General features: G+C 37.5%; 1 protein-coding gene across 1 annotated transcript; it reads right to left on the bottom strand.

The window, feature by feature from the left end:
• Positions 1,816–17,328, bottom strand: GPR65 (G protein-coupled receptor 65). The gene is made up of 3 exons (XM_021403004.1): positions 17,180–17,328; positions 15,303–15,481; positions 1,816–12,527 (listed from the first exon to the last, which is right to left on the bottom strand). The coding sequence occupies exon 3, from the start codon at positions 12,409–12,411 to the stop codon at positions 11,383–11,385; it is 1,029 nt and encodes a 342-aa protein (XP_021258679.1). The 5' UTR covers positions 12,412–12,527; positions 15,303–15,481; positions 17,180–17,328; the 3' UTR covers positions 1,816–11,382.

Raw genomic sequence — 17,572 nt, 5'->3', positions numbered from 1 at the left:
GTGGTGCTTAAAGGGTAATGGTCTGTCCTGCTGGCCCCCTGAGTGTGCATATGACGATTTCCCAGTGAGTGTGCATCAAGCAGAGTGCTGAGTGACACCTAGCATTTGCGAGCCTGAATCTTTCCTGAAATAAAAGCCTGGTCTGAAATGATGGAAAAAGCCGGAGTTCCTCATAGCAGCAACAGGCTTTATTAGGAAAGGTTAGTTCAATAGCAGATATAAAGCTGTTCAGCTCCATTGACTTAGGAGGATTCATACCAGTTTGCAGAGCTCTGGAGCTTACTTCTTGAGCCTTAACATACACCAAAGACATATTAAGATCTGTACCTGACTGCACAATGTAGTCAATTCAAAGTCCAGTTTCTATTGATCTGTAATGGAGCTGACTTCTTTGAGGGCATATCTTATACAGGTTACTCATCTGTTGCATCCATGAGTTTCACCTAGGGGGAAACACTAGAGCACAGTCTCAACACTTTGACCAAAAGTAAGGGGTAGTTCTTCTGGATGGCAGAACATTGATATCTGGCTGCTGAGTCTTGCCTACTATGAAATGGATGACCAGAGCAACTTCTTAGGAACTTGTGATTGCTCTGATTAAGATAAACAAGCATGTAAATAAATAAAATGTGCTCATTTCCCTTTCCCAAGGATAATAATTCTATCCAAGAACCACAGTCTTACTCTGATATATAGTTGATCTTATTTAGAAAAAGTATGGCCTCTGAAGGAGATATTTGTAAATAAATACTATCAGAATAATAGAGTAGAATAATTACACCAGAACTGAGAAGTATTGAAGGTCAAATATCTGTATACATTGTTGCCTTCATATGTATAAAATACAGTCTTTCAGAATCAGGTTATAATCTCATTTCATACCTCTCAAGGGGGCATAATTTTATGGAACTTTTTATATTGAAGTTTTTCTCTTGAAGCTTGTGAATTACTTAGACTGGAATACAAATGCTTAAAGCTAATGCTTTTCATTGGATTATGTTTTATTCATTGTATCAAACAACAAGTACTCATTTATCTATGCAAAATTTAAAGATTTTAAAAGGGAAATGTAAATAAACCTAAAGATCTGAAACGGTCTGTAGAATTATGGCTCTGAGTCTTCAGAGCTGCTCCTGTTGGTTGGTGTGACTCATAGATCATACTGCAGTGTGCTCTGGATATCTCCTCTCACAGGCTTCTCAGAAACCACTGCAAATCAAGTCAGTATCGTGCCTAACATCTTGCACTTTTCTAAGGAAATCTGGTTTTAGCAATGTCTATCTTGAAATTCAACATGAATTTAGGTTGTGGTAGTTGTATTCTAAGGTTAAGATGTAAATTTTTTACAAATATATTTAAACATTTAAACTACATTTTTTAAGTTACTTCAGCTTTGTATTAAGAAGGTATTCACCCATACAGCTAGCAAGAACCAAACTAAACAAATAACAGGAAATGTGAAAAGGGGAAACATAAAACAGAAAGTTGTCTGTTCTTGCATTAAAGAGGAACCTGGCTTTGACATCATGTTTATTTTCTTATTGCATATAGGACTTCATGATGGTCAGTTTAGGAGATTATTCCAACTTCGACAATATTCTCTTCAGACTTGCTTGTGGATGTCATTGTGATAAATGTGTCCTTTCTTAACTCACAGAAAACATTAATGTCTCTTGAGCTTTTTTGTTTGGGTTGTTCACTCCCCTCCAAAAAAGAAAAAAAAAACCTACAAAACCAAACAATAAAGCAACAACCCAAAACAACAAAACACCAAGAAACTTAAAACTATAATAGTGTATTTCCCAGTGTCACTTGCTTAGGGTTGTTTAGGCTAATAATAAAGGTATAAGAAGATGAACAGAGATAATTTTATAAATGTTCCTCTGGATATATAAGGGAGCAAGGCAGAGCAATATAGAGATATAGAAATACAGCAATATAGCTTGGGGAAAAGACAGAAGAAGGGAACAGACATCAAGGACTAACAACATTAGGGCACAAGAGAAAGGAATAACAGGAGCCTAATGCATCATATGGATTGGACCTGCAACACCTAACGTTCAATTTCTTTCCTTGTTAAATTAAGAATTTAAGTGTATATGATTGGACCAGCAAAATAAGAGCTGATGGTGTACTGCAAGTCATTATGTACAATTAAGTGGCCACAGTTTATTAGCTTAATTTCTCATTGTAGTTGCAGACATTTGGAATCATCTCAGAGAATCACATTATTCATATGACGTCTTTTTCATATAAATAACGTTGTCTAGAATAAAAATTGAGTTCAAAGGAGCAAAGCTAATAAATGCTGAGAATTTAAATCATTCCATACTGCTTCCTGAAATACATAAATCACTTTGAAATGAAGACCACAATTGTTTAAAAGCAAAGTAATTAATGAAATTTTGTCTTTTGGGGTTGAGAAGACTCGTAGTTGTCACTAAAGTATTGAAAGAGGCTTGTGTAATTGCTCTGTCTGTTCCTTATATACAGAAAGAAGAAAAACAAGAATATGGCAAAGTATAAAGAAATATTGATTACCATTATAGTGAAAAGAAAGTACAAGAATTGAATTAAACCGTAATGGATAATAGAACTGGTATTCCAGCTAATAGAAGGAAGAGGCCTAATCGTCCTGGTAAACAGGTGTGCTGAGTTTGGGGCACCTGAAAAGCTTTATTGTAATGCGAACCCCTTGGGGAGGAGGTACTGCCTTGGACATGAAGCTAGATCTTGCAGTGACTGGAGGAATGTTGTGGAAGAACATGATACTAGTGCAGTACTTAGAAGGTCTGATTGTTGAGCAAAGAGAGGAAAATGATTTATTGTATTTCAGTGAAGTGAGTATCTGTGAAGAAACATGTAACTGTAATGTGGGTAAAGCATGAATCTGTTTCAGGGGTCCTTCAGTAATGCAAAATACTTTGTACTTTGTGGCTGATAACAAGAGAGCTGCTGCCCTGGGAGCTCATCTGCTCCCATGGCTGAGGAGAGGAGCTGACTGGTACAGAAGAAGCATGAATGTCCAGTGGAATGCATTATGCGCCTGGTGGTGTGATATATCAGATAGAGGGGTTTGGCAGACGTAGGGAAGCCTTTCAGCAGGTCTGACTGAGCACAGGTGAGGCTTTGGAACTGGTGCCAACCCCAGGAGCAGAGCACATGAAGAACATAGGAAGAAAAAGGCTGGTGGGACGATTACAGGAATGAGGAACCCATCAGGCTACAGACTAGAAAGAGCTTCCTTTGTTTAGCAGTACAGATGCCTACTGCCTGTCTATGTATTTTGCAATAAATAGTAGGGAGGAAGAAGACAAAATTTTTTTACAAAAAAAAATTATAAACAAGTTGTTAATAAATCTAGGCTTGTAGGAAGCTCATAACGTGCAGGTAAGGTCTTTAGGTTTTGTGGGTGTTTTTATGCTTAACTTCTAGTTCTCAGGTCTGGTGATTAACAGCCTGGCAGCTTGCAGCATCTCAAGGCTGAATCTGAAAGGACTTCAACAGCTCACCTCGTCTTCCTGGAAACTTAGGGGCCAGCTCTGTTTGCACACTGCATTTTTTTTTTTATTCTATATAAGAAACACATCTTAAAACTAGGATTTTTTCTGCTCTTCTGTAAGGCCTGACTGAGCAGACCAAAATCGCCACCTAGTGAGGATAGTCTTCTGGATCAGGCTTTCTACTGCAATTACAACTGAGACAACTATATATGTGAAGTATTTTGCTATGTTTCTTTGATTGAAGATGCTACATCATTTGTTCTGTGCAAGAAAAGACTAAGTAGAAATTAATTTGCTGAAGCGACAGGAAAATAGAAAGTGCGTACCAAGCATAGGGATAACTACCACCTCTCCATGCAATTACAACTTGATTATTTGCAGTATATTTACAGGGGTTTGAGTGAAGGGCCATGTTCAATGTCTGTAGTGAATATCTTATGCTTCCTGTGTAGGTTGTGTTTGAAGAGTCTCTGAGTTCTTGGTCCTAGTTTCTCTGAATGAAATGCTAGAAATAGGTAAACTGCGTAATTGACTGAAATCCACAGAAGTATCCAGAAGTGGTTTCATTTTTAATATCTCTGTAATCAGTTAAAATGAGCGAACAACAAAGATAAACCTACACAGACCAAGTTAGCAATTTTTGTAAAGGCTTCCAGTTAAATCCGCTTTGTAGGGTTCTTCAGTCCTCACCTCTGCACTCTTATCACTTTCCTCTTATTTTTATTCTGATGCTTTTTGTGGGTTACTTCCTGTTATTGTTCAAAAATAAGGACATCAAGCTTCAAAAAAAAATCTTAGCAAATCAGATCAAAGTGTCAAGGTTTTATTAAAAATAATGACATGTAACATGTAGTTTATTTAGAATTATTTTCCTCCACTGCTACATTTAGGCATTTAAGAGTCACTATTTCAAGACTCTTTTTTTCTGCAGTGGTAAACACAAAGCACAAGATAAAGGAAAATATAAGAACCTCCAGGTACAAGAGCTGTAACTTTCAAATAACCACATGAAAAACTTCTGGTGAAATGATGACTGTAAATAACGCAAATTATTGCCCTTTACTTTCCTTGGTAGAGTTTGAGTTATGGTGATAAGTATTTCTTGATGTTTTCAAAGCTGCATATGCCAGGTCTGTCTAAAGTCAATTTTTGAATCTACTAGTGATGTAGAAGGGATCAAAAAAAAAAAACTTCAGAGCTGAATTTTTCATTTTCCAAAGGAGCTAATTTTAAACTGCTAAGTTTATTTCCTGCTTTCCCCAGTAATAAATCTTCCAAGTGTGAATGTTAGACTTAGTGAAGAAATGTGTTACTCAAACAGATTGTTACAGGGGAATTAACAACAGCTATGAATTTCAGCACAACACTAAACAATGACTCACCAGGAATTCCTTGAGAATATATACATTGCAGTATTTTGCTAGTTTTGTTATGTTCCTGTAGCAATATGTGGACTGGATTGTGACAGTGCATTGTGCGCTGACAGCCATACAGACAGGCAAGGAAGATTGGCATTACTCTTGTTAAAATAGGTGAGCAGGAAATTGTCAGTTGTATTTCACACATCTGGAACTAATGCTGTAACAAATGTGAGCGTAAAAGCAGTATTGCTTTCCTGTACAGATTGGTCTAAAACATTTAGTTAGGTTGGTTATACTACACAGAATCTGTACGTTGGCTCACTGAGTGTTCAGATGTTCATGTGTACGCACCCCCTGCAAGCCGGGAAGGACAGGTCATTTTTGCCTTCATGGGGTTACTGTGAATGTATCAGCACTCGCCTTTAGTTTGATCTTTTCTGTATTCTGAGAAGGATTAGAAACCTTCGTTTTCTGAGGATTATTTAGTATATTGTAGTCCCTTAGGATAAGCAAGGAAGACAGGTGAAGCCATGTGTTTATTCTCTCTTCAAAATTAGTCTTAGAAATTGAAACTTGGCATAATTGGAGTTTCTCTTGCCCTCCAAGTCTTAGGTGGTGGTGGTGGTTGTTTTTTAACCATCCTTCTCATTAAAGAGTTCTTGAGTCTGCTAAGGTTAAAGCAATCTCAGAAGATGAGTTGCTGTAAGCCAGCCTGCTTTGTGAGACTCTGGAGATGTCATATGCGAGAGCTTTGTGAAGCCCAGTTCTTCAAACTAGGATAGCAGCAGGTATGTGAGGTGTCAAGGGAAGAAGAGGAAAACTGAGAAAGAGTTGTATCCCAAAGCCATTGGGATACATTGGTTGCACCTCTCCTTTAGACTGTGGCTTTCCAGATTTAGTACTTGCCTTGACATCTGCAAAGGCATCAGAAGAAAACTGAGGGGACAGTTCTTCCAATAGCTTAATATATCTCCGGATTAAGGCTGAAATCAAGGCACAAATAACTGTGGTAAATTGCTAGAAGTGTGAAATAATGTTTCTCAGTGTCATTCTTCATGTGGGGCAGGAAAAATAGCCATTACTTCACATATCTGTTGTTAAAAGGGAGGAAACTTAACTCATGAGAAACAAAAGCTAAGGTCATAGTTTTCCAAGACAAAATAAAGCTTCAGCTGAAACTCAAAATAGCACATTTGAGGATATTACCAACAGCTATTGGAAAAAGACAGTAAGTGATTGCTTATGATAAATGATCTTCAGTATCTCATCTGAAGCACAGTGTACCACATCTAGATATCTAAAGAACCATAGCAAAAACTTTGAGGTTCACTGACATGTGTAATGGGCATAAAACTAAATGTTATGTTTATATGTATATTTATGTGTTATCGGACACCAGTTCAGTATCTGACTGCAGTTCTACCAAATCTGTGCCAACAGTTTTTCATCTAGCAAAAGATTCTGTGTTCACTAGGGAAGAAGAATAAAAAAAGAAGCAAAAAAGAAAAGAATCTGTTGTCTCTGGTATTGAACCTTTAACCAAGAAGTTGTTGCTATAGCAATAATATTTCTAAAAATTCTAAATTTAAAGTAACAGCTTGTGAGAGATGTGTTTTTCCTTTTTTTTTTTTTTTTTTTTTTTTTTCCCCCAAGGTCTCTCACACTCCACTTAAAGGAGCTGGATATCTGTACTCTCTGTCAACAAAATTCTCAAAGTCAATTTAAAAAGAAAAGAAAAAGATCAAAAAAGGGAGTGACCTATTTTTCCTTTAGGCTAGCATTATATCAGTAAAACAGCCATTGTAGTGCAGCTGTACAAAAAGAACATAAAAACATTTAGAAGATGCACAAGGACTTTCCCTGTTATTCCCCACCCTCTATCAATACTAGGCCTTGGCTTTTCAGATGTGGTACAGTGCAGAGGGTGACACTGAGCAGGAGTAGGCTGTCACCTCACAGGGCTCTGGAACTACGGGTAACTGCTATCTCATGAAAGGAAAACTGGCCATTTTCAGCACCTATCCACTGGGTGCAGCAGTTGTTCCAGACCCCTGATATGTGCAGATGAACACTTCAGTTCCCTTTCTTAGGGCACCGGTACCAAGCACTCTAACACTCTCACTCCTTTGTGCTCTCTATGCTGAGTGGAGACCGGGCGTAAATGAAGGAGATGCTGCTTTGCCATGTTAGAAACTGGAGAACTAGGCCAATGACAACACTGATGATGCTGGTAAGCAATGTGAAAAGTGGCATGTAGCTAAACTGTGGCACTGCACTCCTTTCCTTACTGGCATAAAAGAGTGACAGTCACAGAAACTTGTCACTGGAGTAATTAAAATAATTTTAAAAAGTCATTCTCTTTGAGTGGAAACAGGAAGTGGAATATAGCTCAAATTCAAGCTTCTCTTTGTCTTTCTCAGTGGCTCTGAAGTCAGACGTGTTAGAGACTCAGAAAAAAGTTCAGTGAGAGTGTCTGTTAGTCCCTGTTAGTCTACAGCCATGTGAGTCAGGATTGATATTAAGATGTGTAGTTGGATCAGAAAAGAACAATGATCTGTATCATGAATGCTATGAGACAGCTTGTGGCTAAGATTCTAGGAAATGCAGCTTAAATGAAGTCTGAAATTGCACCAGCAAGGTCACCACAGTTCTCTGAAAAACTCCTAGCTTAAGAAGCTGTATTATATCTTTGCTGGGCTACTGGAAATTATATTCTGCTAGAAGTAAATTACTGATATACAAATTTACCTCTGTTATTGTGCTGAAAACAGTATTATTTAGCACTGACATCTTGTACACTAGTTATTAAATAAATTACCATCACAGCCCTTTAATTATCCATATTCTTATTTAATAGATTGAGAAGAGAGATAGGTACTAGTGTCTCACCTAGATCGTACATTAGTGCTTTTAGGCCTTGTCTGTGAGGAAAAATTGGAATTTGAATTCATATATTTCTTCTTGCTAATAAATAGATCTTTGGATTTTATAAACTCTTTGGTGCAAGAAATGTCCTTGCTTTTGAAGGAGTTTCTGTGAACTTACATCTGATTTTTGACTGCAGAGCTATTAGGAATTCTATACAAAATATTCAGTAATAGTAGTCCATGGATTGGAGCCTTCATGAAGACATTTATTTTTCACTGTTCTATCCTCTCCTATAGCACTGTGTGACTCTCAAAAAATATAGATGTTTATTTTCATACAGTAAATTTGGTCCAGCTGGGACAAACAAAGTTGGAGAGAGAATGAAAAAGAGTGCAAATCTTTAGCTATGTAAAAGTACCAAGGTAAATACAGAAATGACTGAAGTACAGGGCATTGCAATCTCTACATCTCAGCTTCCTCATTTTAACAGACAGTAAATGGATAAAGTTAGCATTTCATAACAGCCAAAGAGATTAGATACCTATGTTTTATTTTCCTAAAGTAGACCCCTAATTTATCTGAGATCCTTCATGAAGCCCAGCCTATGGGCCAGCTATTGTTATTGATTTCCTTTATCTCAAAACGGATCTTCAGTAAGGTAGGGAGGTACTATGAGAACTGATGCTATAAAAAACATCTGTACATAACAATGGAAGCTGGTCCAAACTAGGGCTTTCATAAACAATGGTAGAAAATTATAATATATAAAATTACAGGGTCAAATTTTGTGGAAGTGAAGCTCTTTGCGCAGGGTCAGGACCTTGAATTTACACATTCTATGGTCTCTTCCCCTGCCTTCTTGGATTTGGCTGCCTGTGAGGAGGTGAGTGCTGGCATGGTGCTGCCATGCAACTTGGGCCAGGCTGCTGGGAGAAGTTGTTATGTGAGAAGAAGCTGGAGGATTCTTGGTGGTGATTCCCCCTCCTTGGAACAGGAGTTACTTGTCAGTTCAAGAACTTGCCCTGCTGAGCTACATCTCAGGAATGTGGTGCCTGGCCTTGTACCTCACTGATCCTGACCTCGGCTTGCTGCCTTGACTTTCCATCTCAGCCTCAGACCTGCCTTGTCACTATGGATTTGTCCAGTGCTGTTGGCTGATGCTGATTACCATCACCAAATCTGATCTGCACGCCTCGCTTGGGTGCCGTGGGATTGCACAGCTTTTTGTTGAGCTTTCTGGTTCCTTGTCCCTTGCAGACCAGCCAGCTTCCTGATGCACAGGTTAAACTCAAATCAATTTTGTTGTTTAGCTTTAGTAGCCATTACCCCTTATTTAATATAATTTTAAACCCCAATGGATTTAGCTTTCCAGCCTTTTTGGCATGTATGAGGTGTTGAAATCACTGAGATATTTTTTTCCCCATGAAGTTACAGTGAATCTTAGTTCTGCTTTATTCCAGTGCTGCAGTGAAATTTCATTCTGTTGCATAATACATTGTGTTCTTAGGTCAGTATAGGGACAGATCTGTGGTGAAGCAATTTGCACTGATGTTTGCATACTTTTCCTTTCATAATATATAAAATGGAATTAAAGCAAAAAAAGCACATCAAAACAAAATCCAGTATAAGGATTAATGGAAACAAAGAAAGGAGAGGAACATAACTATTTAAAGAGGAAGGCAGCAGCCAGAATAATGATACAAATGTTTATAAAAATTCATAGGATCACATGATAATTCTGTTTGGAAGGGACCTAAGAAAGTCTCTAGTTCAATTTCATACTCCAAGCAAGCTCTGCTGTGAGGCCAGACGAGGTTGCTCAGGGCTTTGTCCAGGTGGATCTAGAAAACCTGCAAGGATGGAGAGTGCAGGACCTCTTGGAGCCATGTGCTTCACTGCTTGACAGTCCTCATAGTTCCAAAAATGTTACTTATATCAACTGAAGATCCTTCTTGCTTTGAGTTACGTACAATTTCTTGTCCTTCTGCTGTGAAAAGCTTGGCTACATCTTCTCAACAGTCTTTGTAGGTATAGCAAGGCTGCCATTAGGACACGAAAAGTCTTCACTTCTCCAGGCTGAACATCTCCAGTTTCCTCAGCCTCTCAAGTTCCCTTCTCAGAATGTGAAATAAATCAAAAATATAAATAGACATAATCAGGAACAGTGGAATGAAAGTGATTCTTTGTAATTGGAGATATTTTCATTTCTATGCAGAGGGATCTTGTTATAAGAATTTCCATACTGATTGTGACCACTGAATGCTGGTCCTCCAAATATAATGCCAGTTGGATGTGTGCTGAAAAGTGCTGGTCAAAATTCCTTCCATTACAGACTTGCTAGAGGGACATATTTTTAGTGGAAGTATTTTTTTCATCCTCTGTGAAAGTGGGAAACCATCACAACTGAACATACTTCCTGGAAACTGTCCAAAAGTGAAAAGTTTGTGAGAGGAGGCAAATTTTGACTATTTTTTCGCAGGATCATGCTGCCATTACTATCTGTGAATCACGTGAACAGATGTCTGCATTAGCACATATCAAAAGTAGAGCTGTTAACTTCAACATTTTCAATATTTGTGTTGCTTTGTTGCCTTATTCTTCATTGGCTTGTTAGTATTGTTTGTTAGCTTATTGACTGATTATTTAATTTTCTGACTGAGAGCTCTGGAAACTCTAGGTGAGGCCTCCAGCTGCAGTTAAGTAAATGAATATAAACCTTTTTGTTCCTTTGACTCCACAAACAAAACCACACTCCAGATTTCAGTCACAATAAGCTAGACTGAAGATAGGTATTTTCTTTCACAGAGATGTGAAACCTCACTGTTCAATCCTTTCCTTACCTTCCTGAACATATGAGGTAAAATTTCATCTGAGTTAATCATCTGTGGCTTGAATTTCATTCCCTATATGCATTCTAAGTAATGAATCTTCAATCGTCTGAAATTCAGTACTCTCATATTAGAATGAAACTGGATGCCATATGATAATGCATCAGAATGTACATTTTCCACAAGCTAAAACACATAAGAGCAGGTAAGTAGCTGTCTACATGAAGTAAACAATTTTAAAATGTGGTTAATTGGAGGGGTTATGCCGAAGGAGAACTTGAGTCATTTCTGAAAGACAGGGATCATCATAGCACCATCAGTTTGTCTGCTTCTTTGTCAATCGTTTGAATAATCTATGTGTGTGTGCGTTTTTCATCCATTTCTGTCACAGTACTAATTTATGAAAAGATCCTACATAAGAATCTTTCTCAGATGAGCTTTAGATTTCTTTTAAAACTGGAAAACCAGGTTGAAAGAACTTCTTCCAGCTGAGTATGTGTGTACCGAGCATATGGGCTACCTAGCAAGCTGAGACAGGAGGAAGTTCTTTGGGGGACCCTCAGTAATTCTGTCAGCATGTCATGTTCATTTTTCTTGACTGTTTGCTGACACTTATTTACATACCACACCTGATTTGAAGTTATGATGCTCCGCTGATTTCACTGACCCTGCAATATATTCTTATTAGTTCCAGCTACTGGTTTCACCTAGATTAGAGTATTTTGGGGTTGTTTACTCAGATACAGATAAGGGAAGATTTTTTTAAATTTATTTTCCCTTTATGTTATCCACTTTTGCTTTGACTGTGCTCTCACAGACATTTTACAGAGTCTCAGTTTCACAGGAAGATCTGTAGGTGACCAGTGCATTGGTCTTCATAGCAGAACTGCACAGAGCATGTTCTTCTGGTTGGTTTTCTTCAGGCTTTTGTAGGTATAAGCAACACCTGAGCAAATTCAGAATGTCTGTTCGTGCAGTTTCACTCACAAAGCAGTAAAGAATGGGATCGGCAATGCAATTCAGACTTGTAAAGGCTTGTGTGATTCTGTAAATCTTATACATTGACTGTAAAAGCTGTAGGTTAGAGGTGTGAGGTTCTTTGATGCTGCGAATAAGCAATACAACATGATAAGGAGTGAAGCAAACAACAAAAGTAACTGTGATATTCAGTATAAGTTTCCTGATTTTTTTCTTCTCTTCATCTACTGTGGCTTGATTATATCTCACTGCTTGGTAGATTTTATGGTAGCAAAACAAAATGATTATCAAAGGGAGCAGGTACCCTGAGCATATCCGGAATAAGTTTACCTGTGCTTGCCACCATTCCAGTGGGTATTTATCATAACATAATATATGATTAGTAGAATTGCAAGGATCATTAAATACTTCTTTATTCATCAGTATAACTGAATTAAAGGTGCCTTCCAGAAGCCAAACAATTACACTGACAATCAGTGAAATTCTTCTTGTGCGTAAGTGCTGGAACTTCAGGGGGTGAACTAATGCCAGGTACCTATCGAGAGAGATGCAAGCAAGGAATGCAGTGCTGGTGTAAAAATTCATGTACATAAGGAAGGCAGAAATCTGGCAAAGCCTGGCAGAGAGTGTCCAGTTATCTCCATTCCAGGCATAATCAATCCACAGAGGCAGAATCACAGAGTACAAAAGGTCAGCCAGGGACAGACTAAATAGGTAGACTGCCAACTCATTCTTTTTCCTCACCTGAATGCAAGATGCATAGAGGGATATGCAATTGATGGGAATACTGATCACCATCACAATGCTGTACACAAATGGAAACAAATACTTATCCAGGGTGTGATCATCATGGCACTCAGCAGTGTTGTTCATTGTTCACCATGTGTAGTTTTGGGCTAATTCCAGCCCAGATGCAATAGAAAAACAACCCTGTAGTCTGGTGCTCATCTGTTAGTTTTTCAAGATCTGGTTGGTAAGATTCCATCTTTCTGTTGGGGGAAAAAAATAAATCAGCTACAACAACATTTTTGGGCTTCTTGATGGAAGTTTTTATTTTAGAAGATATAAATTGTAGCAGACCAAAATATTTTAAAATCCCTGGATGGGCACATGCAGGGGAAGAATCCCCATGTCTAAGAAGGTAAAGGTCAGTCAGACACAATTTTATACTATGGAAGCAGATTGATTAACTGAGACACATCCAGAAAGATGGAGTCCTGCAGTCACAGGTCTCTCCTGTGAGAAATTCAAAGATCAGAAAGCGCACTGCAAATAAACTTGAAGAGAATAAGGTTCTGGCAATATGAACATGGCAGATTTCTTATCCCTGATACCCTCCTCCTCTTTAAAACAATGGTGAGACAAGGATAGAAAGACAGAGATTCAGGTACCTCCAGCTGTTAGGATCTGCTCAGAAGAAGAGAACATGTGGCCAAGTTGTGCCCCTATTATTAATCACTCTTGATGCATCCTAACACTTCCCTACCTCTCATTAGAATGAAGTCCCCCAGTAACTTGTCATGCTATTCCAGTGAAGGTTACTGCATGTCTCAGGAATATTTATGTAAAATATGGCAAGCTGTTGGATTTGTGAAGGCACAGGAAAATCTGCCAGGCTTAAGACTCCAATGAGACAGAGACTCTCTGAGTACAGTTTCTCATTTACACTTCTTTCCTCTAAAAAACTACTTGCTTTACATGAGTTTGTAAAACCAGCAGCAGTTAAGCTCATCTTAGGCACTACCAGAACCGTGGGTGTCAATAGCTTCAGCATGAAAATACCAGTTAGATAGCAGCTCTGACTAGAGCAGTGTGACTGGAAAAGTTGGGTGCATAAGTTTTGGAAGCACTTAGAGTTGATCTTTCAGTAAGAAATGGTGTACTACCATACGTATGAGACAACTGGCAGTCACTAATTATATCATAGCTCTGTCATTTGGAAACACAAGCCTGGAGAATATTTTCTGTGGTCTAGCTCTGCTCATAAATATACTAACTGCTTCAGAGATCGCCTCTAGCAACTCATCTCTGTTTTGAGCCTAGGCTGCCAGCAGAGGAGATGAAGAGGTTGTAGAATGAGTAGGTTGCAAGATAGAACTGTTTACAAGTGTTCTCACATATGAACCAGCTCAAACTGAAGACATTTTACGGTACAGGAATTTTCCTAAATGATGAGTAAGCTCATTCTGCCCTTTATGAATCTGATGAGCATGGTGGAGGTTTGTGGGTTTGTCAGAGAAATCCACGTCAGTTTAGTGACTGTTGAGAGGTTGTTACATGGATCTCTCTTTTCTATTGAGAAACTTTCACTGATATATATATAAATATGTATCACTGATATATATATATATATATAAAGAAGCAATGAGAGAACTAGCCAGAAAGAACAAACTTCATTTTAACAGCCGTTGTTTTATTTGATCGAGTTGGCTAAGTTTTCACAGTTAGTCCTAAAATCACATGCTTGAAAGACAGTGAAAATTCCTGAGGGCTTGTTGATTTGTTCAAGTGAGAAACTTTATTTACATGATAACTGTTTTAAAAAATGCAGTGTCTATATGTAAGACACACATAATATTTCTGCTTTTCAGAGTGGTTTATTAAAACTGCATGATAAACAGAGCATCTTAAGCTTACCAGCATAGATAAGTATCGCAAATTAAAAATCTAGCCTAGAAATTGGATCTCAGGGTTTTGCTGGCCCACTTTTCACCAAAATGAAAGCAAACGTTTGCAGACTGATTAGATAAGTAACAGATAAAAAATACATCTTCTTCTGATCACTTTTTAGTGACTTTTTTTTTTAAACTGTGACAAATCTTGCAGGGAAACATGCCCTTTCAGAAGCACATATGTAACGCAGTAAGCGCATGAGGCAGTGTTTGTCATGTGACCGAGAAATAGGAATTCCTTTTCCCTCCCCCACAAACTCTTTCTTCATTGTTAATTGACTTGTTGTATTACAGAGTCAACATCCTTACAAGCTCCTGACTTGGCTCCTCCTACGGGTGGCTTTATCAGCTCTTTCACACTGACTTACAGACCAACAAACCCACCTTCTACTATCTACTTTTAACTCACTGTTTTTAATAGTTTTCTTCTATTGACCTCACTGATCATATGGTAAAACACTTGACTGTATATTGCACCTGTCTGAACAAACTGTATGTTCTTCAAGGCAAGACCTTGCTTTGCTCTCTGGCCACCTGCCTTAAGGAATGAACAATGTAAGCTATAACTGGATAATAGCAGGCTGGGACACCAAAGATAGTATTAAAAAAAAAAAAAAAAAAAAGCTGAGATCACGTGAAATTTCCCACCTCATCAATTTTTCTGTCCTTTATATTCATAGCTCACAGCACCTCATGCCTTTCTTTTCTTTTCAGCCAGTATCTTCAATAGTTTCTACAGACAAAGCCCAGGAGGCAGTCTGAACTTCCCCAGGTAATCCATGTCCCAGCTTTAATGACACATCGTTGATGCTACTCATATGAGGACATGCTAAAAAGTGTTTCATTCTGGCATGTACTGATGACCTATAATTAAGTGTGTCACAGAGCCAGCAAGTGAAGTATATCACAACATACGTTGTAGTTACTTGAACAAAAACACAAAAGCAGAAAGATCTGTTTTGCAACGGATGACAACACATTTCTTTACAGTTATCTGAGATCTTATCTCAGGGGAGCCTTTTCATATCATACTTCCCTGCTTAGCACTTTTCTGATAATGGCAACTATGTAATGTAAAATGATTTTTCTTACCTGAAAATATGATCTGAAGCATTCCCAACCTTTTTCTCATCTTCTGAGTGTATGTGCTAGTTTTGTCCTTAGTATGTTTCTCAGTAGTCAACTCTCTCTTTTAGATGGATGATTGAATGACTCTCATTGTCCCAGTATCTTTGCCATTTTGCTATAGAGAATCTGCTATTATGAGAACTCTGGAGAAAAAAAAAAGTTACTCGCAGTCAGATGTAAAATTTCAGAAGTGGACTAGTAAATGTTATACATCAAGTAATATATGGAGACAAGCTTATAGATTAACTTTTGGAATATTAGATACAGTATTGGTACTGATGTATTTCCACAGAATCTAATTTAGACTCAAAGATAACTTTTCACAGTCTCAACATTTATGATATTTTGAAAGTAACAAAGTATTATCCTTTCATAAGCACAAATACGAAGTGGACATTCCATACTCTTATCTGTAAAAAAACTTCTAAGGGAAGACTGGAAGAGTATTTTTAAAATTTTTTTTTCCCAATAAATCTACCACAGTGTGGAAAATTATGAAAGATGGAGCAGACTGTGAGGATTATGTATTAAAAACAGAAAAGTTTGGTCACTAAAATCACCAGCTTAATTTCGGAAACATCCACAACTTACACATTTTCACTATATGTCCTTTATTTAAAATTCAGTTTCATAAAAGGGCAAGTTGAAGTAAGAAGTATATCACACTATAACGTGATACATTTTTCCATGTACTTTGCTTTTTAGATAAGACTGAAATGATGAAAATACTAATACGTCAGCTAGATCTGTAGGGTAGTTGCTGTACTAATGTCACTGTGTTATGAGCCAGAGATGGAAGGACAGACATTTTTTTTGTTTCTTTTTTCTCTAAACAAGTTCAATGAAACAGATTGATTTGTGTTCTTAACATAAGTTATATAGCTAGGCTGATTTCCTGAAGTACAAGGACCATCCATTGCTGGATATTTTCTTTAATGACCAGATCTCAAACCTTAATTCTGAAAACCTTCAGGTGAAGAGCTGAAACATGTCCTTCAGTAACGTGGCCTTTTTTTGCTTAAAATGAAAGGCATTTATTCGGATGCAACTCTAAATTTTGCTCACAGCTCACTGAGATTCAGTAGAAACTCAATTGGGTCTAAAATAATTCAGCCTTTTTAACTTTGAGATACACTTCATACGCTTTATAGAGCATAGATATTTCATTGACATGAGCAAAAAGGAAATAATATATATATATAGGAAATAATATATATATTTAAGAATGTGGACCACATGGGTGAACGTTATTTTGCTGTAACTTTCTGTGCATCGTGTTTTCCTCTATGCATATAGAAAGATGCGGTAGAAAATATTTTCATGTACATGATGCCTGGTATTCTAGGAAGCTACTTTTAGAACAGCTTGTTTTTCTGCCAGGTTTTAAGGATGGATTTATTTACATAAGTAATGCTGAGTACATTGTAAATTCGATAAAATACTAAAGAACAACAATAGAAGAGCTGTAATGTCTTGTGAGGCATTTTTACAGTGACTACAGGACAGCTCAGAATCCTCAAAACTTGTGCCCAAATCCTTTCATCCTTTCTCTCCTCTTTCTCTAAGCAATAGGTATTTTGATCATGGCAATACTATTGCAACAATAAATCAAGCTGCCATGTCTAACTCATTCTTTTGAAATTATTGCCCCTTGTGCCTCACATTTCACTTGTGTTGGGGGGTGAAATACTACTTCCCCCAAAGCAGTATTTTCCAGCCTCTTTTTGTGTCCCTTTTCCTTGTTGCATGATGTCAGCATCACATTAAGGAAGATCTAGGATAAAACCTGTACCACAACATAAACAGTCTGTCCACTGACTTCTTGAATTTTGTACACTTACCTAGAGAATCAAATGTTCCCACAGAGCAGCTTTACTCCTGTGCCGTCAGTAGGGTAACCAGGGTCTGGTTCTGAGAAGAGAAACTGATTCAACAGATAAAATAACAGGAAGCTGCTCTTGGATGCACCAATGAAGCAACAGCTCATAAGCCTTTTAATTTTTCTTTTCCTTTTTTTCTTTTTTTAGACAACATACTCATAAGGAAATATGAAAAATGATGGTAACCAGCTTGGTAAATCTTATATTTTTGGTAAATTTAGAAAAGTTTTATTGAAAATATTGCCAAATTAAATGAGTAGAGTATATTACAAACCTCTTATTTAGGACACAATGCATTCTGCAGGGAAAGCACTCCACAGAACTAAAATGCTGTTTTTTTAATTTGTATGTTTT

The sequence above is a fragment of the Numida meleagris genome, chromosome 6 (genome assembly GCF_002078875.1).
Source record: "Numida meleagris isolate 19003 breed g44 Domestic line chromosome 6, NumMel1.0, whole genome shotgun sequence".
NCBI lineage: Eukaryota > Metazoa > Chordata > Aves > Galliformes > Numididae > Numida > Numida meleagris.
This window is presented reverse-complemented; position numbering and strand designations above follow the sequence as displayed.